The 27128-nt window shown below is 39.8% G+C and overlaps 1 protein-coding gene across 1 annotated transcript in view; it reads left to right on the top strand.

Annotated features, from left to right (window-relative positions):
• Window positions 1-27128, top strand: part of DNAH11 (dynein axonemal heavy chain 11) — a 370125-nt gene that overhangs the window by 331823 nt on the left and 11174 nt on the right. Inside the window, exons 70-76 of the mRNA XM_038004732.2 lie at window positions 2344-2466; window positions 4251-4444; window positions 5639-5787; window positions 6637-6764; window positions 10660-10887; window positions 17444-17635; window positions 21356-21475. Of these exons, the coding sequence (XP_037860660.2) occupies window positions 2344-2466; window positions 4251-4444; window positions 5639-5787; window positions 6637-6764; window positions 10660-10887; window positions 17444-17635; window positions 21356-21475 (1134 nt within the window). The remainder of the gene's footprint in view (window positions 1-2343; window positions 2467-4250; window positions 4445-5638; window positions 5788-6636; window positions 6765-10659; window positions 10888-17443; window positions 17636-21355; window positions 21476-27128) is intronic.

Here is a 27128-nt window from a genome sequence, read left to right as displayed (position 1 = left end):
TTGGGCGTGTGACAGCCTTCTCCTAGGTCCCAGTGCTTTGGTTTGGGGAGTGGGCGCTGGGGGGTGGGTATACACATTACACTTCTACCACAGTGGTCACCCTGAAAAACATTCATGAGACATTCTTCTCACCTTCTCGGGTCCTGTAAAGAACCGTCCAGGCCCTACCAGGAAGGTTCTTTGAGATGAGGGTTATGAGTCCAGATCTGAGTGGAGCTGGGAGTTGTTCAGAGTCTCCTTACAAAATAGCGACTGGGTTCATCCATGTTGTCACAAATGACTGAATTTTCCTTTTTTTCCATTGTGTGTAGTTAATAATGTGTATTTTTAAATTGCTAAAGGAGATTTTAAGTCTCATCACAAAAAAGATAAGTATGTGACGTGATGGATATATGAATTAGCTTAATTTAACCATTCTACAACATAAACATGTATCAAAGCATCACACTGGACCACTTAAATATATATAATTATTATTTGTCAATTAAAATTAGGAAAATGACAGCAGTGAATAGGTAAAGAGAGCTCCAGGTTTCTTGCCCACACCTTCAGTGAAACCTGCTTCCTTTTTTTTTTTTTTTCCTTTTTCACATGAATTTCTATGAAAGACTTTGTTTAAATAAAAGTATTTGTGGCCAGGCGCAGTGGCTCACGCCTGTAATCCCAGCACTTTGGGAGGCTGAGGTGGGTGGATGACAAGGTCAGGAGATTGAGACCATCCTGGCTAACATGGCGAAACCCCGTCTCTACTAAAAATACAAAAAATTAGCCAGGCGTGGTGGCGGGCGCCTGTAGTCCCAGCTACTCGGGAGGCTGAGGCAGGAGAATGGTGTGAACCTGGGAGGCAGAGCTTGCAGTGAGCCGAGATCGCTCCACTGCACTCCAGCCTGGGTGACAGAGGGAGACTCCATCTTCAAAAAAAAAAAAAAAGTGTTCATGATAAGAAAAAAGAAACCCTTGCAGACTACATTCCTAGATAAAATAAGCAGGTTGTCCTTTTATCAGCTAGTTTGCTTTATGTCTTTTTCTATCCAAATATTAAGGAAATGTCTATGTCTTACCTATTCTGTGTGTGCCAAAGAAGGCACTTTATACACACCCGCAGCTAATGATGAACTATGTATCTAATAAACAGGAGCAAGGCATTACACAATGAAATACTTGTTTTTTTGTTTCTTTGTTTTGAGACAGAGTCTCGCTCTATTGCCAGGCTGGAGTGCAGTGGTGCGATCTCAGCTTATGCAACCTCCACCTCCCAGGTTCAAGCAATTCTTCCTCAGCCTCCCAAGTAGCTGGGACTACAGGCACGCACCACCACACCCAGCTAATTTTTGTATTTGTAGTAGAGATGGGGTTTCACCATGTTGGCCAGGATGGTCTTGATCTCTTGACCTCATGATCCACCCGCCTCTGCCTCCCAAAGTGCTGGGATTACAGCCGTGAAATACTTGTTTTGTATGTACTGCTCATTAATAGGAAAAGGCCAGGGATGATAGTACATGACATGAACATCTATTTAAAACTTCCTTTTGGAAGCCATAGCTGTATCATAACCTCAAGTCCTGACAATCTATATAAATCAAAGTTTCATAACTATATGGACAATTACTTGTTTGTTGAAATAAACTCAAGAAAAAATATAAAATATTTTAATGCATGTTATCCTCATAACACCTTTTGAAAATATGTGGAATTTTAAGATAAAGCTCAAAAATTTTACCTGTTTAGCTTTGTGGGGTGTTACGGTTTTTATATGAAAATTAGGAATACTTCATTTGTCCTCTCCAAAATATACTATGGATTTTTTATCAGTTCTGTGAGCAGAATATCTAAAGTTTACTCCACTTCACAATGTGTTTAGTTGTACCTGTAAAAGGTTTTCTCATTCTCAATATAATCTTACATATTAAACTTCATGTACCTCATAGTTTATTGAATAACTACTATACCAGAATTAACTAATAATACTGGTTCTACCTTCTGTTTAGTAATTTAATCCATTGTCACCAGAGGCTTTCTCATTTTGAATGTGTTAAGACAAGTTTGATCTAATAATAAAACACTTATGAATGCTTATTTTAAATATGTTGCTAATAGAGATAGGTGTTAGAATTGGAGTAAATCAGCCTTCATAATTATTTTCTGTTAGATTTCTGATCATGGTTTTGAGATCATTGACATAATCTGAGATTCACTATTTCAACAGTAGAACAGATATCAACTGGACTTCCCAGCAGGTGTGGTTCTACCTACTCAGTCATGTCTGTTAAATGTGTGACTACTTCCTGTGTCATGATTTTGATGTAAACCAAATAATCCTTTTCAATTCTGTCTACTCTCAAGATTTTGTTGAGAAAGAAAGAGATAGACCCCCTTGAATTGGATTTCCTGCTTCGATTCACTGTTGAACACACTCATCTGAGTCCTGTTGACTTCCTAACTTCTCAGTCATGGAGTGCTATCAAGGTATGTTTGGAATACAGTTTCTTAATTTCTGGATCTTATTTAAAATACTAGCTCTCTCCAGTGTTGAAATGTAAACATTAAAGAATACAGGTGATGTATTAAGCACCATTTCAGTTTAGAAATGCCCTATATCATGTAATGTTATTAATTTTTGTATTATTAAATTGGTTAATTTCTCATTTAGATGTAAAGGAGCCTTTAACTTACGTATGGGTGGAAAAGTTAATAAACATATACAATCTGTCAGGACCTTTGATAAAAGCCAAGTGATACAAATGAATATTGTTTAAAATTTCCTTAAATCTACTTTGTTTTCTTTTTAAATTGTTTCTCCATTTCTCTAAATAGTTCTTTAAATTACACCACAATAGGTTCGTTTATTCTCATTGTAAAATGTTTAAGCAAAACAGAATATTGTAGAGAAAAAAGTGACAGTTGCCTTAAACCTCAATCATCAATGCTCATTGCATTTTTCTGTCAAAGGCCCTATTGTTAGGAGTTAATTCTCCCAGGATCTGGAGTATCTTAATGATGTTCAGCATATGCTAAGCTTTGCCCTACTCTTTTTTCTAAGAAGGAAACCTTTCTTTGCATTGAAAATAACTGTTACCTCTTATTTTTATATATGTTCAGTTTTTTAAATTAGTATTTGTAATTAGATTGTAACTTTAGAATTCAAAATTCAAGTTCAAATGTGTATCAGTCAGGGTGTCAACAGGAAACAGATGGCACATTCAAAAGGGTGGTGAAGAAAGTTTAACCAGAGTCTATTTTCATAGTATGGGCAAGAAGGATTAGGAAATCAGCCAGGGGATGGGGTAGGAAAAAGGAGGAAAAGGACAGTTACTGGAACTACTGAGAAATGAAGTTATGGGAGAGAGCCAACTGTAGGGGATCTGTGGCCTGTGGCGGAGAAACATATTCCCTGCCAAACCACATTCCTGTGAGAAAGAGCTGGGGTGGAAATGTTCCCAGAAAGGAGTCCTGATCCAGACCCCAAGAGAGGCTCTTGGATCTCGTGCAAGAAAGAATTCAGGGTAAGTCCGTAAAGTGAAAGCAAGTCTGTTAATAAAGGAACAAAGAATGGCTACTCCATAGGCAGAGTAGCCCTGAAGATTGCTGGTTGCCCATTTTTGTGGTTATTTCTTGATGCTAAACAAAGGGTGGATTAGTCATACCTCCCCTTTTTAGACTATATAGGGTAACTTCCTAACGTTACCATGGCATTTGTAAACTGTCATGGCACTGGTGCAGTGTAGCAGTGACAACGACCGGGGTCACCCTCATCACCATCTTGGTTTTGTTGGGTTTTAGCCAGCTTCCTTACTGCAGGCTGTTTTATCCTTATGACCTGTATGTTGTGCCAACTTCCTGTCTCATCCTGTGACTTAGAATGCCTTAACGTCCTAGGAATGCAGCCCAGCAGGTCTCAGCCTCAATTTACCCAACTCCTATTCAAGATGGAGTTGCTCTGGTTCAAACGCCTCTGACAGAAGTACCCCCACCTCTCTCTTCTCCAGTCTTCCAGGCTCCTGTCATTGCATTTTGTTGGCCAAACCCAACTAGGTCAGGGAACCAGGGAACTTAGCTCAAGTGTCCTTTGAGCTCACCCGCTCCACAGAGCAAAAAACAAAAACAAAAGCAAAACTAGGAAATCTGGAGAGGAAAGTGAACACTATCCAGCACGATTTTTTTACATAAGATTAGATACATTCACAAGTCTTCATCTCAAACTATAAAGTATCGTTCACACCATTCCTACTTGTTTCCCTATCATATTACAGGCAATTGCCCTCTTGGAAGAATTTCAAGGCATAGACCGAGATGTGGAAGGATCTGCCAAGCAGTGGAGGAAGTGGGTAGAATCCGAGTGTCCAGAAAAAGAAAAATTACCTCAAGAATGGAAGAAGAAAAGTTTAATACAGAAGCTGATTATTCTGAGAGCAATGCGCCCGGACAGAATGACATATGCTCTCAGGTGGGGTGGTCAGCATTTTTGGAAACACAAGTTAACATAGAGGAAATGTAGTCTGAGGAGTTAGGAGGATCTGGTGGAAGTGTTTACCATCCATATTGATGGGGAGTGATTCTGCTGAGATTTTGATATTATAATCATTGCTACTGTTAAAATTTGCTAAACACTAAACCATGTGCTAGGCAGACTCAGCACATTCTTCCTGAAAAACTTAATTCTGAAATCAGTAGAGGGGAGACAGGGGACTGATGAAAATACTCCTGGAAGAGAAATGGGTGTCAGCAGAGTTCAGAGGCCAGGAACATGCATTCATGCATTATCCAAGTATAATTTCCATCGTTTTCATTCAGTGATGGCATTTTGGCTCTGAAGATTTTGCATGTCAAACCAAAATGAATTCCTTTCATGAAGTCACTCATAGTCCCTCTAACTTTACAACCAATGCAATTTCAAAGCAGAAACCCTTGTCTACATCTTGGTTTAAGTGTCCTTTTTCTTTGCCCTCTTGGCTTCTAAATGGTAATGTGCTGCTTAATTCACACAAGTCTTATTCTAATTTGAATTCACCAACGAAAGAGTTCTCAACTTCCTTCCCTATTGTGTTTCTTCAGTAATATTCATGTGCCTCAGGTTTTTTCCTTTGCTTTGTCTAGTTCAGCCAATTTTCCCTTTGCAGAAGCCTCTGCTGAACTCTACTTTACAAGTTAATTCTGCTTAGTAGTACTTACTTTCTGCTAAATCTGATGCTGCTGGAAAATACTTGCTTAATTGAGCCTCCCTGTGTTAGAAACACCCCAAAAAGCATTTGTATATTCATGAGAAGCCCAGCAGGCTGGAAAATTGCACTGTGGCAAATCTAATGAACTGTTAATAAGTAATGGGGGAATCTGGCAGGGGATTTGGGGGATACAAAGCCATAGCAGACAGCTGATGACACTCAGAGGGGGGTCTCAGTAGCCCCCCAAAATGGAATTGTAGGCTTCTGATTTTCAGAGCTTCTAAGGAAGAGAGGGATTTCATTAACACACCTACCCCATACATCTAGTTGGATTCATATTGTTATTCTAACAAGACATCCCACATAATAAACATGGTTACTTCTATCCTGTGCCTGTGTGGTTTAAGCTTATCCAAATGGTGACTCTCTTCAAGGTCAAAACCACTGATCATGTTTTTTTGTATTCTTGTTTTTTATAGAAATTTTGTAGAGGAAAAACTGGGTGCAAAGTATGTAGAGAGGACCAGATTGGACTTAGTTAAAGCATTCAAAGAAAGCAGCCCGGCCACCCCCATATTCTTCATCCTGTCTCCAGGGCTAGATGCCCTTAAAGACCTGGAGATTCTTGGTGAGTGGCAGGGAGGCTCACCGGCCCGCCCTTTCTCCCTCCCTCCCTTTCACCCGCCACCCCCTTCCCTTCCTTTCAGTTCACGGTGATCTTAGTTTCTTTTTTGTTGTTGTTGAAGATTGGATGTATGGAAAATATAAAGCTAATAACACCATAGTCTGAAGAAATGTTGAAATGGAACATTCCTCTGGCTGGCATAATGCAAGTTTCCTTTGTACTGTTTTCCACCTTTTGACTATATGAGGGCCAAAGGGCAATTTTCCCCATGCTCATGTAATCTTGTGCCCCCTGTGACTAAATAATGGTCATTAGAGCAAGTGTATTTGATTGCACAAGGCACTGTCGCCTTTGTGTTCTGGATTACCATTCCCCACGGCCTGCACCAAGAATACCAGGTTAATATAGCTGTGACCTGACTGTGCTCAATTTAAATGCAGCCTCACAAGGTGAGAGGCTTGTGCGTTTACCCAATGAACAGATCCATTGAAAAAAATGATGTGATATCTACCACATGTTGCTCCTTTTTATGAGAGAAATGCTTTGCTACTCCTGCAAGAGTTTATAAAGCTCCATAACAATGCCTGCCATCTATCAAAATGTCAAAAGCTTCATTATCATAAAACCTAAGGAACTGGCTTCCACAGGCTTTTCTAATGCTTGCAGTGAGGCAGCTGTGGAGAGCTCAAAATGCTGCTTGTGGATACAACAGAAGTTTCATTTGGATTCTTCAGGACAGTCACCCAGAAGATGGCTGTGGTGACCACAGATGTGCATTAGACCACAGAATTCCAGGCTCCTCTTACCGTCCTTCATAGATGTTTCCTCTCACCATGGTGTATTCTCCCACAGGCAAAAGACTTGGCTTTACAATTGACTCTGGAAAATTCCACAACGTGTCTTTAGGACAAGGTCAGGAGACGGTGGCAGAAATGGCACTGGAGAAAGCTTCCAAAGGAGGACACTGGGTCATCCTCCAAGTGAGTATTAAGTTTCAGGGAAGACACTGGGCATAAACACAGAGGAGGGCCAGGGCAGAGCTGTCCAGCCCATCAGAATGCCCCGCTAACATGGCGATTTGCAGAGTCCAGCCAATTCTGTCAGTGTTCATGATGGCCTGCAAAGACGGTGAGGGGCTCTGCGGACAGTGATGGCTGTCATCTTCTGAGAGACTGTCTCGCCACTGTGCTCTAAAATTAAAACTGTTAGGAAGAGCTTCATCATTCCCTTCACTTAGAGATATCTGGAACACTCAATACTGCCTGAGAACAAACAAGCTCGTTTAGATTGCCAACACTGTTATCATAGTATCTGGGTTGACGTTAGAGTCGACAGAACTCTTTTTAATGTATATTATTGTTGCAGAATTTTGCACCTCAGCTCAGTTAAAACCGTGTTCTTGTCACACAACCAGAAAGGACTAGGAACACAGACACATTGAATGGTGGGGGGAATGGAATTTATTGAGCGAAAAAGAAAAAAAATAATCTCAGCAAAGTGAGAGGGGATCCTGCTAACACACCCCGACCTCACAGATTGAATACCAGGCCACCGCACAGGAGCTGTAGAGGCCAGGCTCCTCCCCGCTGCAAATGGTGCCAATTTCCTACGGCTCCACCGCGTTCTCCCAATGCACAGGCAGGTCAGAGATTCTCTGGGGACCCTCCCCGATACCTGGCTCCTGCGTTAATCATTATCTCATACAAGCCCAACTCTGCCCCTACCTGGTGTGTAACATTCCCTTTGATTAAAAATTAAAGAAATTTGAGTAGAAAACTCCCTTATCCCTTCTCAGGCAAGCATCATACAGACCTATGGTTCTCCCACCCCAGTGTCCTCTGGGATGGCCCCCTTGGCTGAGTATTACAGGAACCAGTGGAGCAAAGGCCAGCATTAGGGGGCACCTGAGAAATGTGCTGACTCCATCCACAGCACGCTCTGCTAGCTGTCTCAGCAGGTCTAGGAATGGCTGTTTAGTTTTCAGCTCAGTCATGCAAAGGTTCAGTAGGCAATTCACAGGCTACCTTATCTCGGATCATTACAACAAAGCTCCAAGGGTAGAGTCGCCATTCTCCATATAAAGATGAGAAAAGCGAGCACCCTAGTAGCTGGAGAGCCTCAAGGCCACATGGCTGGTTGGATGGCAGAGCTAGTACTTGAGACTAGGTCTGTTTGGCAGCAGGCGACAGTCCTGAAAATAGCCACCCTCATGCAAGATACAGCATTGGCCTCCCTTAGTGTCTCCAGTATCCAGACTCGGTGCCTTTGGCATTTGTGCTTGAAATGCAACTGGATTCATAAAGAAGCTTCCAGAGTCCAAGCAGGCTTATGACTGCAGGAATGTAACCTTCTGGGACAATACCCACTGCTTCGATGGGGCCTTCATAGAGACCTTTGTAAGGGGACTTGAGGGCAGTGTGGTGCATCCCCTTCTGAGGCTCAGAATCAGAAACACAGGAGGGTTGGCTTTTTCAGAGAAAACAGTTGAGGCTTAGACAGTTTGGTAAATTTTAAGACTGTCTCAGAAAGGAAAGAGCTCTTTGAGCGTTCTCATGCTCCCAGTGGCTCAGACTGGAGAGAACATTAGGAGGGCTATAGTCATCCTCAAAAGAACATATTCAAAATAACTGTTTCCATTACTTTTGTACCTATGCTGAGTTACTTGTTGTCCCTAAAATTGCAAGTTGTAAGTTGTAACATAAAAAAAAAAAAAACGTAAAAGATCTTATTTTGTCAAGGATCTACTTTTGGATATTTGTTTCAGACCTTTGATTTTTGTTCTTAGGGCTAAGCCGGTAACCAAGAATGTAACTGTTTAAACCTCTTCACTTGGCATCCCTGTACCCACATAGAGTAATTGGTAAGGAGAGATTATACCAGGCTTTAGGCCATCCCAGTGTCTAGAAGTTTCTAGTATCGTTTGATCAGCAGGAAAAAGAGAAGCAGGACTTTGAAGAAAGAGAAGACAAACATAATGGAAACTTGTTATACTGTTCATAATTTACATTAAATTATATTAACATGGGTATATGATATGTATGTACATGTTAATTAGTTCTTACCCAAGCCCCAATATGATCAATTCTTATGATTAGATAGAGCCCTCTAAAGGTGTTTAGATAGTAGTTAATCAAAAGTCTATGTTCCAAAGAAAACTATCATAAAAATAGCAGGCTGGCAACTATCTTTATCTCATATGCACACCAGAAGGTTTGTGAATTAACATAAAACCATTAACATAAAAACCATTTTTCAAGGGCAAAATGACCATTTTTCATGCGTTTCCAAGACACATAGATTGTCTAAACAAGCATTGCTGTTCTTGGAAAAATAGGCATAAGAATCTAGCCAGTCCCGAAGCCAGTACCCTCAAGAATAGCTGCCAAGCTAGATTCCGACATGTGCCTGTGCTCCACGGTGGCTCGCTTGGAGGTTTTTCTCTCCCCTTCAGTAACTCCAAAGTCACTGCCTTGAATATTTTTACATTTGTTTCAAGTAAACTTTTCAAGTAAGGTACTGCTGTACCCCATAAGACAGAGAATGAAGATATAATTGAGTTTACAAAGCAGGCTTTATTATTGTTTCTTTTGTTTTCTTTTATGATTGGCACAATTAGGAGTGAGAAATACTCTTTCCTTATAACGTGTTAACAAGCATGTAAAGGAGGGAACTTAGAGCCCTTACCTACTGTATTACTGTGCTAGAGTAGACGGCCAATTTTTTGTGTCTTCGAGTCCTAATCCCTTCTTCTCATAAAGACATCAGTCATATTGGTTTAAGACCCTTCATAAGGACCACACTTAGCTTTCATCATCTCTGTAAAGACTCTATTTCCAAATACAGTCACATTATGAGATGCTGGGGGTTGAGACTTCAACATATGAATTTGAGGGTACACAATTCAGCCCATCACATCTACCGATGTTCATTATTTGCCAAGGGAATAAAAGCCAGTAATGTGAATGACTGAGTCGGCTTAGGTCTTTTTGCAATAGAAATTTTAAAGAATACCTGCATTATTATTTTGTTCCATGTTTGCCTTCATTCTCTGTATTTTTGTGGCTGTCGTGATCTTAAATGTTTTTCTTTGTTGGAAATAATTATATATATCTGGGTGTGATGTTTCAATGACTATATCAAGGGTTTCTCCAAAGCCAGAGAGCGCGTAAGGTACAGCCTTTATACCTCCCTCCCAGCACCAACTACCAAGCTATACCCTGTGGGTGTTTGGTATTGCAGGAGCAAATATGTGAATCATAAAATGGAAAAGCAAAGAATGATGACGGTGGTGGCATTTAATTTTTTGTGTGTGATTTCTGACAGCCCTAGGATTTAAGGAAAATCATCTGTTAGGAATACACAAAGTATCTTAACAATGAATGATTGCTTTCTTTCAGCTAGCCTTGCTTCCCTTGTATCCTTTTAAGTCCGTATGCTTATGAGCAGGAGTTTGAGTAGAAGAGGTTTCCATCAGAAACCAATGAAGTGGATGATCAGGCACATTTCTGGCTTTTAGTTTTCATATTTTCTCAAACTAACCCCGATACATCTCAGTAATTGGATTTGAACCATAACAAAGAAAAGTACTAGGCAACTGCATCTCAGAAGTGACTGGTGGGTGTTTGAAGTAGGTATGTGTATTGCATGAGATTTTGGGTTACAAAGACAATCTGTATTGATTGGCAACATTTAATATGTTCAAGGTTCAATTTCCTTTTGGCTTTTTTTTTTCCTTTCTATGATGTATTGATAAAGAAAATGCTGAATCATGGTTCTCTGAGTTTTCAGTGCAATTATATATAGGAAAATGTAATCTTATAATGCAAGTAATATGCCTCCACCTTCACAGGAATTACACACCATACTGTCTTTCAGAATGTTCATCTGGTAGCCAAGTGGCTAGGAACCTTGGAGAAGCTCCTTGAAAGATTCAGCCAAGGAAGCCACAGAGATTACAGGGTTTTCATGAGTGCCGAGTCAGCACCTACACCAGATGAGCACATCATCCCTCAAGGACTGCTGGAAAATTCCATTAAGATCACTAATGAACCCCCCACAGGGATGCTGGCCAATTTGCATGCTGCCCTCTACAACTTTGATCAGGTAAGAAAGTGAAGCATGCTAGGCAGACAATGAAGTCAGAGTTTTCTCACTGTGGGCCCAGCATCAACCCAGGCAGGTCATTGAGAGGGATGAAACAAGTTCTCAGTGTTCGCGTGTGGAGGGGTTGGGGTGGGTGTGTTTTAATCTCTTGAAAGAATTGCCCCATCATTTCCTATTCTAATGACCAGTAAATATATTTCAGTTTCACCCTAACGCTAAGAAAACTTCAGCTACTGTGTAGGGAAAGCAAACTAGGTAACTTCTTAAGGAACTTGCTTTTTTTTTTTTTTTTGAGATAGAGTCTCACTTTGTTGCCCAGGCTGGAGTGCAGTGGCATGATCTTGGCTCACTGCAACTTCCGCCTCCCGGGTTCAAGCAATTCTCCTGCCTCAGCCTCCTGAGTAGCTGTGGTGACAGGTGCACACCACCACACCCAGCTAATTTTTTATTTTTAGTAGAGATGGGGTTTCACGATGCTGGCCAGACTAGTCTTGAACTCCTGACCTCAGGTGATCCACCTGCTTCAGCCTCCCAAAGTGCTGGGATTGCAGACATGAGCCACCACGCCCAGCCGGAACTTGCTTCTTGAAAACAAATGTGGCAGACTAGTATCTCTGACCACAGAAAGAGGAGAAGTCATTGTTGTTATTGTTGATCATGGCGACAGTAATGACATGGTAAAAGTTTCAGTGTAATGTTTTAGCCCTGGTTTGATATGAGTAAATTTAAAGCCCGCTTTCCGGGTTATATCTATGACACCTTATTTATATTTTCATGTTTTTTGCAAGATAAGACAAAAAAAATTCATGTATGTATGTATGTATGTATGTATGTATGTATGTATTTATTTTTTTGAGACAGAGTTTTGCTCTTGTGCCCAGGCTGGAGTGCAATGGCACAATCTTGGCTCACTGCAACCTCAGCCTCCCAGGTTGAAGTGATTCTCCTGCCTCAGCCTCCCAGGTAGCTGGGATTACAGGCGCCCACCACCATGCCTGGCTAACTTTTGTATTTTTAGTAGAGACAGGGTTTCATCATGTTGGCCAAGCTGGTCTCAAACTCCTGACCTCAGGTGATCTGCTCACCTTGGCCTCCCAAAGTGCTGGAATTACAGGTGTAAGCCACCACATCTGGCTGAATACATATATAAATTAATGATACCTTTATTACCATTACTCTTTTTACCCAAACTATCCTATTTATCACTATCATTATCAAGTCTTTCAGTTTCCTTTCTTGATATTGCTCTGAGATCTTCCTTCCTTCCTCGAATTTTTTGGAAATCCTTGATAAATCGCATTCTTGTTAGGAGAGTAGAATGAACTCTAAAGAGGAAATACATATGATTTGGTGATAAATATTCAGCCCCCTCCTAGAAATATCGTTTTCTGTGAAGCATGTCAACATCCTTAACTTCGTTTCTAGTAGTTTTTGGGTCAATACCTAAACCAACATTATGAAGGAATTATGATAATTGACTACCTAAGAATACAGTGTTGAAGAATGCAGTTAATTACTTCATTAAATAATTGAGTAATTTGTATCCTATATATAGACAGAAGATTGTGTAAATAGTAGGACTCAAAAAATCTTTTGAAACTATTAAATATTTGCAATATGCCTTATGTAATCCACTATGACAGACATACATGTTTTTAATCATCCCTTAATTTATAATTTCTGGCTATTTATGACATTTTCAAGCTATTCCCCAAAGTAAGTACAAAGAGGAATTTGATTTGATTTATTTAAAATAGGATTTATCTACCCCCCGAAATAATTATCTTTATTCATGAAAGTGAACATTTCATGAACAAATATGCTTCAGCCCAATTATCCTTCAGCTTTTTTGTTCATTTGTTTTGTTTTCTTGGTAAAGATCACTTTGAGAATCTCATAAAACTATGGACACTCTCCCCAGAGAAATACACATTCAAAGATGTACTGCATATTGGACCAGACACAGTGCCTCACGCCTACAATCCCAGCACTTTAGGAGGCTGAGAGGAGGATCACTTGAGCCCAGGAGTTCGAGGCTGCAGTGAGCTATGATCACACCACTGTGCTTCAGCCTGAGCAACAGAGTGGGACAGTGTCTCAAAAAATAATAAATAATAACTGTTAAAAATATGTTGCATATAATGATGAAGATTCACAGATTCCCCCAAAGCCTATGCATGAATTCCCTAGTTAAGAACACCTGTTCTGGTCTTTTCATGAACCTGTCAGTTCTTTTGACTGCTATCTGGAAAGCCACTTTTATTAATTGAAGGTTACATTTATTGAAAAGACTTTTAGGAACTTCAAGGAAGAATGTTTCTTATTTAGTGGAGAGGATCCTCTGAAATATTAAGACTGAATTTAATAATAAGTAGCAAAAGCAAAGATAACCAAAGTGATTCACTAAATAATCTTCTCATCAAACCTGTTTTAGCCAGAACCAACCAAAAAAATAAAAACTCTGCAGAAAATCTAAAATGTTAGTCTTTTATGAATGCTGACCTGTCATTATGTTAGAAAACAAAATGCAGTTTTTAATCAGATTATATAATTCAAGGGATTTAGCCTGTGCTCCCTGGCTCTCTGTGAATAAGTTCCCATTACCCTTTTATCAGTTAGAATGTTGGGTTGGCTACTTTTGAAAGAAGTTCTTATAAAATAACAGTGGCTTATACACAAGGCCAAAAAGTAGTTCTGCCACATAAGAGTTTTACAGATAGTCCATTCAGAACTCATGTATTACCACAAATTGTCATCAGTCTGGCTCTTTATGGTTCACCATTTCTAGTATGGGCTTGTCATGGTCCCAGGTGACTGCAGGAGTTGCAGCCTCCATGTCCACATTCCTGACAGGAGGAAGAAAGAAGAAACAAAGAAGATGACAAAAGAAAAAATACTGTGTTTGCATTGGTGTGCAAGTGCTTCCTACAAGTTAACATATAGAAATTCTCCTTTAATCTCATTGGTCAAACTTAGTCACATTGCATTACCTAGCTGCAAGAGAGGCTAGGAAAAGTGTATTTATCTTAAGCAACCATATGCCCAGCTAAAAATTAGCAAGAAGATTTTTTAAGGAAGGCAGTCAGCAGTCTCCATCCCAGATGTCCTTTCCCACATCTCCTTTTATTATCCTGGGTCTTCTGTGTTGCCGCCGTGGTCCAATCTTGTTAAAGCCTGTCTATGGATAGAGTGATGAATGCTATCTCTCTTGTTACCCATATGGGTTAGGTAAATGAGGACCAGTTGTTCCTGTTGCCTGGGTGTCCCTCACAGTGGAGTAAAATATCCAAGAGGTTTATACAAGCCAACTGTACTGCTAGGATATTTTTCAAATCTAATTAAATATTTTTTTTTCTTTTTTTTTTTTTGTTTTGCTCTGTCACCGAGGCTGAGGTGCAGTGGCACACTGCAGCCTTGAACTCCTGGGCTCAAGTAATCCTCCTACCTCAGCCTCCTGAGTAGCTGGGACTGCAGGGATATGCCACTATGCCTGGCTGATTTTTAAATCCATATTTTTAATCGTTCCTCGCAAATTAGAATTTGCCTCCAAACTTTGGCGTGTGTATTCAAAATGAACAGTTCGTTTAATACTAGTGCTTTATTATCCCGAGCATTGCATAATATTTTTGTAAATTTAATTAAGTGACCAAGATATAAAGAACCATTTCTTGTAGGATGCCATCTACCTACACCTTTCAGCTAAAGAGCCTCTTGAGGAAAATATCATAAAGGAGTACTCTTTTGGCTCCCTTCACACCCAGATAACTATATTTTTTAGAGTAAGAATATAGATTTCTGTTTCTATAAAATTTGCAGGCAAAAACAAGTAACTGATCATTGTGCATATAAAATTGGTGATTGTATACAAATAGCACTATTATGTGTATGCAGATGCCTGTTCTCTGTTCACAATGCAGTCTGTATTTGTAAAATATTAATTTGCTTATCACTTGGTTTGCAAAAATACTACTGGCCTGAAATGTGGATTGGTAGGTACACTCATACCTTTTCTTCAGAAAGCCTGATTGATTCATATTTTCTTCCTACATCATTTATGTTATCAGAACACAATGAAATGGATTGACTTGTTTCTTTTAACACTGAGGATAAAGCCAAGTCAGTTATATAAAATACAGATTGAAGTGATGTGCTTAATTATTGTAGTGCCTTGGGTTTTATGTGGACTACCTGTAATTTAGAAAGGTATTAAATGATTTGTTAGATCATAATTCCAAAGTGAAATTTTGATACTTATATGGATCTCCTAGAAATTTCTTACATTTAAAAGTAATATTCTTTTATACCCTTCAAGGTTAATTCCAGTTATACAAATTCTCTTTTCTGCCTTCACAAGCTTGTCCTTTATTTGTGGAAAAGTTATTTTTTAATGATTGTATATTTCCAAGCCCCATAAATGACCTAAAAATGGCCTAACGATTTAGAGTGACCTAGTGATTTAATTGGATCTGCACTACATCCTTCCTGGCCAATTCTAGAACCATATTTGGTGGAAGCCCTGGATTCTGCTAAAAGCACTGTCTAAAGAAACTAAGCTCTCTGGTCCTGGCCTACACAGAACAAATCTGGTCTTGGTTTACTACCACAAGTCCTCTGGAAGACTAGGTCTGAACTCCTACTCACTGGTTCTACGTATACTTCATATATGGCCCAAGTTGTCAGATCCATTTCAAATGTGAACTGACTATAGTTTGCCCATTTTAAAGGAGTAAGCAGGGAAGGGCAGATTTTGGCCTCTTCCTCCCCTATTGCTCAATGCCAACTGAAGGAGTAGTCCTCAACTTCCTTTCCTTGCCTCACAGAACTGCCAAATCTGAACATGGGTGAAATATGACTTTTAAGCCATAGATTGGACAGCTATTTTTCTCCTTTTAAGTTTATGGCTGTTGAGCATTAACCATATCAATGTAGCATTCCAGGATTCCACTTTCCATCTGCATTCTAAAAAAAATCTCACAGGTCTAGGCTGGGCGCAGTGACTCACGTCTGTAATCCCAGCACTAAGGGAGGCCGAGGTGGGTGGATCATGAGGTCAGGAGTTTGAGATCACCCTGGCCAATCCGGTGAAACCTCATCTCTATTTTAAAATATATACAAAAATTATCCAGATATGGTGGCGCATACCTGTAGTCCCAGCTACTCGGTAGGCTGAGGCAGAAGAATCGCTTGAACCCGGGAGACAGAGGTTGCAGTAAGCCGAGATAGTGCCAATGTACTCCAGCCTGGGCGCTGGGTGACAGAGCAAGGCTCCGTCCCAAAAAAGCAAAACCAAAAATCAAAAAAAAAACCTCACAGGTCTAGACACGTGTTTCCCAATTTTCCATATGTCACCTAGCCATCCCAACAATGAATTTTACTTTTAGTTCATTGGAAGGAAATAATGTGTCATTAAGATGATTTTATTAAAGGTACAGGCTAAGCTGCTGTAAGAAAGAGAATCAAAGTTCTAGGAATTCAAACAAGATAGGAGTTTTTTTCTCTCACATATTAGGCAGCTTTGTTCCATGAGATCATTCACACGCCCAGACTGATGGGTGCCTCTGCCATACGTGACTCAAGGTTTCCAGACTTGTCCAATCGTCATCATTTGTAGCCATAGAAAAGAAAAGAGTTCGCTGGGCCCCGTGGCTCATGCCTATAATCCCAGCACCTTGGGAGGCCAAGCAGGGTGGATCACCTGAGGACAGGAGTTCAAGACTAGCCTGGCCAATGTGGTGAAAACCCATCTCTACTAAAAATACAAAAAGTAGCTGGGTGTAGTGGCATGCACCTGTAATCCTAGCTACTCAGGAGGCTGAGGTAGAATTATTTGAACCCAGGAGGCAGAGGTTGCAATGAGCTGAGATGGTGCTGCTGCCTTCCAGCCTGGGTGACAGAGCAAGACTCCATCTCAAAAAAAAAAAAAAAAAAAAAAAAAAAAGGTCAGGAAAAAGGGAAGAGTGACAACACGAGCAATTTCATTTTCAGCAAATGACCTGGAAGTTATACACAACACTTCAGCTGAAATTCTGTTGGCAAAAATTTGGTCCTATGATACAAATGTCTTCAAGGGAGGCTGGGAAACAGTCATGGGTGTCCGTGTGCCCAGGCGATCTCTACTGCAATGGAACTAGGGAAGAATGGATAGCTGTGGTTAACTAGCATTCTCCAAACTCTAATAGCGTTCTACTACAGTGATGAAATCAAGATGATGGCTTTATGTCATCCAGATTCTACAAGGAAAGTTTTGCAGGGGAAAATGATGTCAAGCAGTATGAAATGGTTAAAATGAAGTGTCTCATTTTCTAGTAAACTTAGAAGCATTTAGAAGCATGACTGAAGCAAAATAAAAGTATTCCTCTTAAGCCAACAGACTGGCAAATGCCCATTCGTCTCCTGTTGTGCTCTCACAGGATAAGTAGCCATGCTGAAAACTACGTATTTCCTCTGTAGCATCTTGCTCTTAAGTTCTTTACAAGATTATTGAAAACTCAGACCGTTGCTCTTGGAAACCATACAGATGGATGAATAATCAAGTATTTCTTCTCTTTTCTCCCAGGATACACTTGAAATATGCTCCAAGGAGCAGGAGTTTAAAAGCATCCTCTTTTCTCTCTGCTACTTCCATGCCTGTGTTGCTGGGAGACTGAGGTTTGGCCCCCAGGGCTGGAGCCGAAACTATCCTTTTAATCCTGGAGACCTCACCATTTGTGCCAATGTCCTCTACAACTACTTAGAGGCAAACCCTAAAGTAAGTGCTGGTGGTCAAATAACCTCTTCCAAGGAGTTTACAAAACTGTCAGTCTTTGGGCACTATCAAAATTGATCATAATTTCTCTTTTGAAGCTATTATTGAAATAGCCGACACTATGTTTGTATCTTCTGCCAAGTGTGAAAATAAACCAGATCAAAGGTTTTCCAGCAGTGGATGTTCGAACTTCATAAGATAGGTCAAACCAGTTCTACATCAGCAGCTTAGTGCCAAAAAAAAAAAAAAATGTCCTTCATTATGTTAACAAAAACAGTGGTTTACATGTGCGTATATGCCAGATTCATTAGGCAGGTAATGAAGCATTTGCACAAATGTAATTACATACAGCAATTCTGACAGTTCATAACACTGCATTAATAATCACTACAATTAGTTCTGATGATGGAAGCAATTTACAGCGCGTCACATGTATAAATAATGGTGCATTTCCTGCATATGTCATTATTATGTATTAAGGATGCCACCTTGTTGTGACTTTCTCAGTAATGTTCCCCTTGATTTGAAGTTAAAGGTAGATGAATGATTTTATTTCGTAGCTAAAATGTGTTTTACAGATGGGAATGGGAATGCCTCATCAAGAACATTTGTGTAAATTCTCATAAACCCAATGATTGGATTTCAAAAAGCAAGAACCATTCATTCCTAAGGATTTTCTAGCTTAATCCTCACAAGGGAGACTTTTTTCATTAAGTTAAATCCGTTAAAACTAGGATACATGTGTCAAAACCAATCAAGTGTTGTACTCTAGGCCACATTTTCTATAAAGCGTTTTAAAAATCACCCGTCCCTGTTTCTAGATGGAAACTATTGTTTTATGTTCCTTCAGCAACAATTGTTATAATTTTTGTTGTCAGTTTTCTCAAGCTTCAGTGGTGATTTTATTGCTATTAGAATAGATATCCTTGGTACCTAACATAGGTGTATTTTCCTAAGGAACAAATTTTAAATAAGTTATATCCAAAATACATGGTTTTAATATGGTATTTAATGTTCAGTGTTCCATATCTCTCTCTCTCTCTCTTTTTTTTTTTTTTTTTTTGAGACAGAGTCTCACTCTGTCTCACAGGCTGGAGTGCAGTGGCTCGATCTCGGCTCACTGCAAGCTCTGCCTCCCAGTTCACACCGTTCTCCTGCCTCAGCCTCCTGAGTAGCTGGGACTACAGGCACCTGCCACCATGCCTGGCTAATTTTTTTGTATTTTTAGTAGAGATGGGGTTTCACTGTGTTAGCCAGGATGGTCTTGATCTCCTGACCTCATGATCCACCTGCCTCGGCCTCCCAAAGTGCTGGGATTACAGGCATGAGACACCATGCCCGGCCTCATTTTTTAATTTATAGAATTAAAAAGTAATTCTGAATACTTTGGGCATATTTTGACCATTCTAATAGTACTAGTTTTGTGTTGATTCCCAGCACATTTTGTCTAAACTATTGCACTTAAAATAATAATAGTTCTAGGTAGAAAAAGGAATGGACCATTTAAGACTTTGATTCAAGTCCTTCATAACTGTCCTGTGAGGCTGAGACCAGGAATAGAATCGTATTTCAGCTGAATCCTATACACAGTTGAGGTGGAAAGGAAGGGGAGGAAGAGGGAAGTGGACACACGCGTTTCTCTCCAGCTCTTACATCCTGAGTCTTGGAAACACCAGTTGACCAACTGAGTTGCACTGTGTCCTACTTTTTTTCATCCTGTGGCTCCAGGATCAGCACAGCCTTAAGTTTTTAACACATTCTCATGTTTCTCAGGTGTCTTGAGCTTAGTCATTTTCTGCACATCATAAAGCGACTTATCAGGATTTGGGAATTAAATTCCTGTGAGCAAATGTTTAGTTGTACAAAATGCCCTTTTCCAGAAAGTATGTGTAAAAAACAAAGACCAGGATTGAGGGAAAGAGAATCTATTATTGAGAAAGAATAGATCTGAGGCCAGGCATGATGGCTCATGCCTATAATCCCAGCACTTTTGGAGGCCAAGGTGGGAGGATAGCTTGAGTCCAGAAGTTCTACACCAGCCTGGGCAACATGGGGAAACCCAGTCTCTATAAAAAATACAAAAGATTAGCTGGGCATGGTGGTGTGTGCCTGTAGTTCCGGCTATTTAGGAGGCTGAGGTGAGAGGATTGCTTGAACCCTGGAGGTGGAGGTTGCAGTAAGCTGAGATTGTACTACTGCACTCCAGCCTGAGCAACAGAACAAAACTCTGTCTCAAAAACAAGAGGAAAGAGCAAATCCTTAGCTAAGTAATTATCAAAAAGAACAGATAATTATTGAAATAAATAATTATTGAAAAGAACAGATCCCTAGTTAAATAAAAATTGAAAAAAGATACATATCGAATACTGAAATGTGTAGCAAGCATCAATTAAATGTAAGCGGAAAAAGAACTAAAAGTCAGAAGCCTTTGTTTTCCATCCATTTCAGCCATTTGGAAGGTAGTGCATGCAGTGGTTGAGAGAGCATGTTGTGGTCTAGGCACCCCTCTCTTATTTTTCATTCACCTCAATCCAGCTTAAAAGACATATTTGAAGTTCATTTATTCAAATTCAAATAAACTTGTAGCAAGTACGTTGGCATAGTTGGAGCAATTTTACTTGTTCTGTTCTGTCACATCACGCAACAAGCGAAAGGCTATAATTACGTTTTTACTTGAACTGTTGGGAGGCAGTATACTGCCCCCGAGGGTGTAAAGGTTCCTGTCTAGAAAGGCTTCATCACACACTGGCATGTTTTGCAAACCCAGAAGAAGCTAAAGGGTAGTAAAGAGAGGCTTCAAACCCTGCTCAGCCAAATAAAGAGGAGATACAGTGATTTCTTGAATAAAACATGGTAGAATCATTAGTTACAACCCTTACAACAATCATTAGGCCAGTCATGCCATAAGACAATCCCTCAACCCCATCTGTGGCAAGGGGATTTGTTTGCCTGGACTTTTGGAAAGTACTAGGATTCTAAATACACCCCAAATTCACCTTGTGTGGATGTTGCTTTCTTTTCCTGAATCTGATAATACAAGCTGATATAAATCAGATAATAAAAACATGTCACACTTCAAAGGCCTTATGAACCAACATCCTTTCATAATTTTTAGATGAGATTTTGACTGTATAAACTTTCCCTGCAAACATGTTCTAGGGATGACTCAGTTTCTTTTAAAATCTGCATAAGGCTGGGCGTGGCAGCTCAAGCCTGTAAATCCCAGTAATTTGAGAGGCCAAGGAGGAAGGATGGCTTGAAGCCAGGAATTCGAGACCAACCTGGACACCGTAGTGAGACCCCTGTCTCTACAAAATTTTTGAAAAATTAGCCAGATGTGGTGTCTTGTGCCTGTAGTCCTAGTTACTTGGGAGGCTGAGGCGAGAGGATTGCTGGAGGCCCAGAGTTCAAGGTTGCAGTGATCTGTGATTGTGCCACTGCACTCCAGCTTAGGCAACAAAACCAGACCTCATCTCTTAAAGAAAAACAATCTTCAAAAACAGCTCAATGTTAGTGAATTTTCACTGACTATATTAGAAGACACTGAAAATAATTCTCCCAAGACATTATCTGAGAAACTTAGACAATTTCTGAACCACCTTTAAATCCTCCTATTGACAGAGGCTTGGAGGGCATTATGTTAAAGGGGCACGTGCCACTGGTTGGCTACTCTGAGGCAGACTCTGCACCCAGCAGTGAGTATTTGTGTGGTTCTCCCCCCAGGTCCCATGGGAAGATCTCCGTTATCTCTTTGGTGAGATCATGTATGGAGGCCACATCACAGATGACTGGGATCGCAAACTGTGTCGGGTATATTTAGAAGAATTCATGAATCCATCTCTGGTAAGATATTTGTAAATTAATTTGTAAATTAATTTCACTGAGGAAAAAATTCTGGTAAGAATTTTATAAACGAATTATACTATGGGTAATTCTTAATGTTATTGAGGATGCTTGGCCTCTTGGGAAATTTCTTAACAGAGCAGAATCTCGGGGTCCATCCCAGACCTACAGAATCAGAATCTGCATTTTCACAAGTCTTCCAGGTGATTTCTGTGCGTGCTAGAGAGTGTACCAGCGTGAGGCACCCTCACATGCACTGACTCATCGGTTCTTTATAAAAACCCTATGAGGTATGCAGAGTTGACGCTGTTATTCCATTTTATAGGCCGAGATGCTGAAACATGGGGATTTGCCCCAGGCCACTAGGTTGGCATGGGCAAGAGATGTGTGCGTCTTTTGATAGAAGTGTTTTGATTTATATTCCAGAGTTCGTTTCACTAAAGTTTCTTTTTTGCCTGTCATAGAAGTCCTAGAGAATAGTCTACAGTTTGACCAGTATCAGTTACTCGATTATAATATGTGCTCTAGAAAAATGTGGTGAATAAGTATGTGAGGTGATAGATTTGTTAATTAGCTTGACTTAACCATTCCATGATGTACACATGTGTCAAAATATCACACTGTGCCCCATAAATATATATAATTATTATTTGTCAATTTGAAATAAAATTAAATCTAACAAGATAGTCCAAAAGATTATATCAACCAAGTGCAAGGTAAGAACCTTATTTGGATCTTGTTCCAAATGAACTGTAAAAAAAAAAAAAGACATTTATGACACGATGGGAAATTAACATTAACCTATCATGGTAATATAGAATTCCTGTTAATATTTTATGTGTGATAATAAAGTAATATAGTTTTTTTTTTTAAAAGAGAAAAGATCCTCCAGGGTGAACCTGGAGGACATTATGTTAAATGAAATAAGTCAGCCACAGAAAGACAAATACATGTTCTCATTCACATAGACTCCTAAAAAGCTGATCTCCTATAAGTGGTGAATAGAACAGTGGTTACCAGAGACTGGGGAGGGAGAGAATGGGGAATGAATCGTCAATGGATACAAAGTTACCATCCCTAGAAAGGAAGAATAAGTTCTGGTGTCTGTCCTTTTGCACAGCAGGGTAACTGCAGTCAACAATACAATATTGTATATCTAAAAATAGCTAGAAGAGAGGATTTTGTATGTTCCCACCCCAAAGAAATAAGAAATATTTAAGATGCTGTGCCTGCTAATTACCTGATTTGATCATTACACAACATATACATGTATCAAAACATCCCATTGTACTCCATCAATATGTACAATTATTATGTGTCAGTTAAAAAGACAAGTATGGTGATTTGAGAGCCTCATTCTTCCTTCTCTCGTGAGGAAGAGGCAGATCACCCCTATAGGTGGAGTTTTTAAAGACCAGGCATCCTTGTCCCATTTCTCATCTTAGTAATCCTGTGTCTATGTAGAAATGGTTCCAGTCCGGGGCTGTGTTTTCTGGAAAAAGTACTCCATTTTTGCTTCTCATACTGCACAAGCTGAGTGTGGTGGCTGTAGTTTTCTCATGCTCTCTCTCTCATGGCATCCAGGTTCATGGCCATTCCTGGTTATTTCTTGGAAACCTAAAGCACCCGTACACCATATCATGTCTATTTCCAGCTGGGTGAGACACCAACTGTTTAAAGCAATGCTTTTAACAGTTTGAGCAATGTCCTATTTATAGTTTCTCTGAAACTTTCACCTCAGAGAAGCATTATATAGATTTGATTACCTTCCTCGAGTTCATTTTGAGAAGTAATATAATCATATTATCAGTCTAATATTTAGTCTATATTAGATTAAATCACTAAAATCATATTAGTCTAATATTTACTCTATTTTAGACTAAAATACACCAGGAAAACATAGTGTATTTTAGTCTAATATAGAAAACTGGGGACATTATTTTGTTACTAATTTTAATAATGTGGAACAATTTGGAGAGAGTGCAAAAAATGCACAATGTTATGTAATTGTTTCTTTTGATGGAGAGTCTCATGGTCTTTCCTTAGTTCTAATGAGCAGGACTTCACATGTCAGAGAGAGACTTCCAATTTAGCACAATTGGAAGTCACTCCTCAGGAGAGGTCTGGGAGCAAGTTACCATGGAGATGGGAAAGCTAAACAGTGCCAGGCATGCGACCTTTACAGAGGCTGATTTCTCTGAATGATGGTGGAGGGCAAGGGGCCCGCGAGGAGCTCCCGCGGATGGTCCCTCCCCTGGCTCTGGCCTGTGGCTGAGGGGAGAATTACTGTTGTCAAATGCAGCAGTCCATTAACCTTCACAAGCCTGAACTCCCATTCAAATGACTGTAAAATAAATATAGGTGATGAAACCTGAAGGGGCATCAGTGGTGTGTGTAAGCCCTTCAGAAATTTAGGTACCTGACCTTCCATACAGATCTGGTGAGGTTTTCAGGATTGAAATGCTTCATTTGCAAACTGGCATCCTCACTGGAGAGGTACCTCCTCAACTCACCAAAGGAAATTAAAGCACTTAACTGACTTGCTGTCAGAGGCTGCAAATCCCAGTTATTTCGTTCTCATGCACATTTCTCCTGTTCATGCTGTTGATATGATTAGCAACATGATCTAACACTTCATCTGCAGGACATCTTTTTGCCACTTCCCACAAGTGGTTAACATATTTGGAAATTAGTGTCTTTGGTTGCAATGGAACATGATCAAAAAGCAACACGTTCATGGTGTGGGGTTTAAAGTTCTGCTGCTCTTATCAAAAGAATCAGAGTGCTTTCAGTGGTATCTTGCTGTTAGGAGGATCAGTGAGTTTCTTGTTGAATGAATGAGTTTGCGCTCAGAGAGAGTTCTCCAATGGGCCTTAGAGGGTCTCCAGCCAAAGTTAAGAAAGAAAACATTTTCTCACATAAAGCATGTATTTGGCAGTGTTAATTAAGAAATACAGTAAATAACTTTCAGAGAATAAGGTACCAGGTCATCTTAAAGTTATATAATACTATTTTAGTAATATAGAATAACAAGAATCTGGGCTTTGAAGTAAAAAACTAAAACAAAAAACACCATTGAAGTACCTCTCTGTACCTCTATGTATTTGCCGTATGATGTAATTGACCCTCTCTTAACCTCAGTTTCATCATCTACAAAACAAGAATGATCAACTTACAGGTTTGCTGTCAGGTTTAAACTTTGGTACAATGCTAGAACAATATGCTTAATAGATGGGAAATCTTTTTATTATGAAGTATACATTTTCATTATATATATTTAATACCTGGCTGTACATTAATCTGTGATAACAATGGGAATCCTTTAGTAAATACCTGCTCTTTGCCAAGGGTCATTACCACACACTTTATATGTATGATTTCTTCTTACTATAATCTGGAAGAATAAGTATTATCCCACTTAATCAAAAAAGAACCTCAGGCTAAGAGAGGTCAAGCAGCTGAACCAGGATTTAAACTCACAGTCAGACTCCAAAGGCTGGTCTTTCTCTGCACCATACTGCCCTGGCTGGAGTGCTGAGCTGTTTGTAGCACAGGTCACCAAAACAATGACTTGTATCTGTATGTAGATGGTGTACAGGCCGACACTGAGAACAACACGGGCAATACAGAAGACCAGAGTTCTGGCTCTACTACTGACTTGCTGTCTAGCTTTGTGCATGGCTTTCCTGTGCCTCAGTTCATTCATTTGTAAAATTAAGGTATTGCCTGGAAAATCACCAGTGTACCTTTTCATTCTCAAGACACTATGATCATTCAACCTTGAGTAATATCTAAAAATCCCTAACAGCACTTTGGGGCCATGGCATTTTTGACCCAAAAGGCCAAGGGCAAACGCATGTGTTTAAACTCACAATGAACTAGAGCTTCTTGTCATTACCAACACTACTTGGAGAGGCAGTGGAGTGGGGGCCGGTTTTTTATTAAATGCCAGAAAGGAAAATGTAAAAAGGACACTAATCTCATGGAGTCCAACATAGTGGGGCTGGATGCTGGTTCTCCAGTTTCTAGTAACTATCCCTGCCCCTGATTTCAACACAGATGATTTCAATTTTTTTTTTTCCTTCTTTTTGAGACAGAGTCTTACTCTGTTGCCCAGGCTGGAGTGCAATGGCATGATCTCAGCTCACTGCAACCTCCGCCTCCCAGGTTGAAGTCATTCTCCTGTCTCAGCCTTGCGAGTAGCTGGGATTACAGGAATGCACCACCATGCTGGGTGAATTTTTGTATTTTTAGTAGAGATGGGGTTTCACCACGTTGGTCAGGCTGGTCTCAAACTCCTGACCTTGTGATCTGCCCGCCTCGGCCTCCCAAAATGCTGGGATTACAGGCATGAGCCACTGTGCACGCCCAAAAATATCATCCAAATTTTTGATGATATTTTCATGATGTGGAGGTCCTTTCTGCGTGAGCATGATTCTATTGATTATTTTTTTAAAAGGTTTTACTAAGATATAATTTGCACACCAATTTAAATTACACAACTCAAAGGTCTTTAGTATATTCTGCAACCATTACCAGCTTTAGAACAGTTTTATTACCCACCCCCACAAAAAAAAAAAAACCCTGTAACCATTAACAGTCAGTCACCATTTATTTCCCACCCCATATTCCCCTATTCCCCAGCCCATGGCAGCTACTAATCTATTTTCTGTCTGTATAGATTTGCATGATCTGGGCATTTTATATGAATGGTTTCATGCAGTATGTAGCCTTCTTTCATTTAGCATAATGTTTTCAAGCTTCAGCCATGCTGTAGCATGTATCAGTACTCGATTCCTTCTAAGTCCGAATAATGTTCCATTGTGTGGACATACCACATTTTGTTTATCTCATCTCTCAGTGGACATTTGAGTTATTTCTCCTTTTTGGTTATTATGAATAATGCTGCTATGAACTTTTACGTACAAATTTTGTGTGGACATATGTTTTCTTTTGTATATGTACCTTAGAGTGGAATTGCTGGGCTAAGTGATAACTTTATGTTTATCATTTGCAAGTACCACCAAACTGTTTTTTAAATAGTGGCTGCACCATTTTATATTCCCTGCAGCAATGTATGACGGTTCTATTTTCTCCACATCCTCCCCAACACTGCTACTGTCCACATTTTTTATTTTAGCCATTCCGGTGGAGGTGCAGTGGTGTCACATTACAGTTTTGATTTGCATGCCCCTGAAGACTAACAATGTTGAACATCTTTTCATGTGCTTATTGGCTATTTGTTTATCTTCTTTGGAGAAATGTCTATTTAGAATTTTTGCTTCTTTGAGGCTTTATAACAGCTTTCTCAAACAAACCTCCCCCAAGGCAAGAAAGTTGACCACTGTGGAGAGAGCTCTACAACTATGTGCCCTTTGGCAAAAAGCAGCTTTTCAGAAAAACTCTTAAGTGGGAAAGGAGAAAGTCTAGATTCGGCTTCAGGATTCACTGGGCTCCTTGAGTATATTAACGTCTTGACAGTTTAAGTAAAAGGGAACACAAGTCTCTATATGGAGGACATTTCCCAGGTTTTGTTTTTTTCCTTCTAGAAAAATCAAGATGTACTAAAATCAAGTCTGCTGCTAGGGTACGAGGAAAACCAAAACTAACATAAGAGCCTGCTGTGTGCTGAGCTGTTTGCATAGCTTATTAA

Source organism: Chlorocebus sabaeus, chromosome 21 (assembly GCF_047675955.1).
Source record: "Chlorocebus sabaeus isolate Y175 chromosome 21, mChlSab1.0.hap1, whole genome shotgun sequence".
Lineage (NCBI taxonomy): Eukaryota > Metazoa > Chordata > Mammalia > Primates > Cercopithecidae > Chlorocebus > Chlorocebus sabaeus.
Note: the sequence above shows the minus strand (reverse complement) of the source record. Positions and strands in the feature narration are given on the sequence as shown.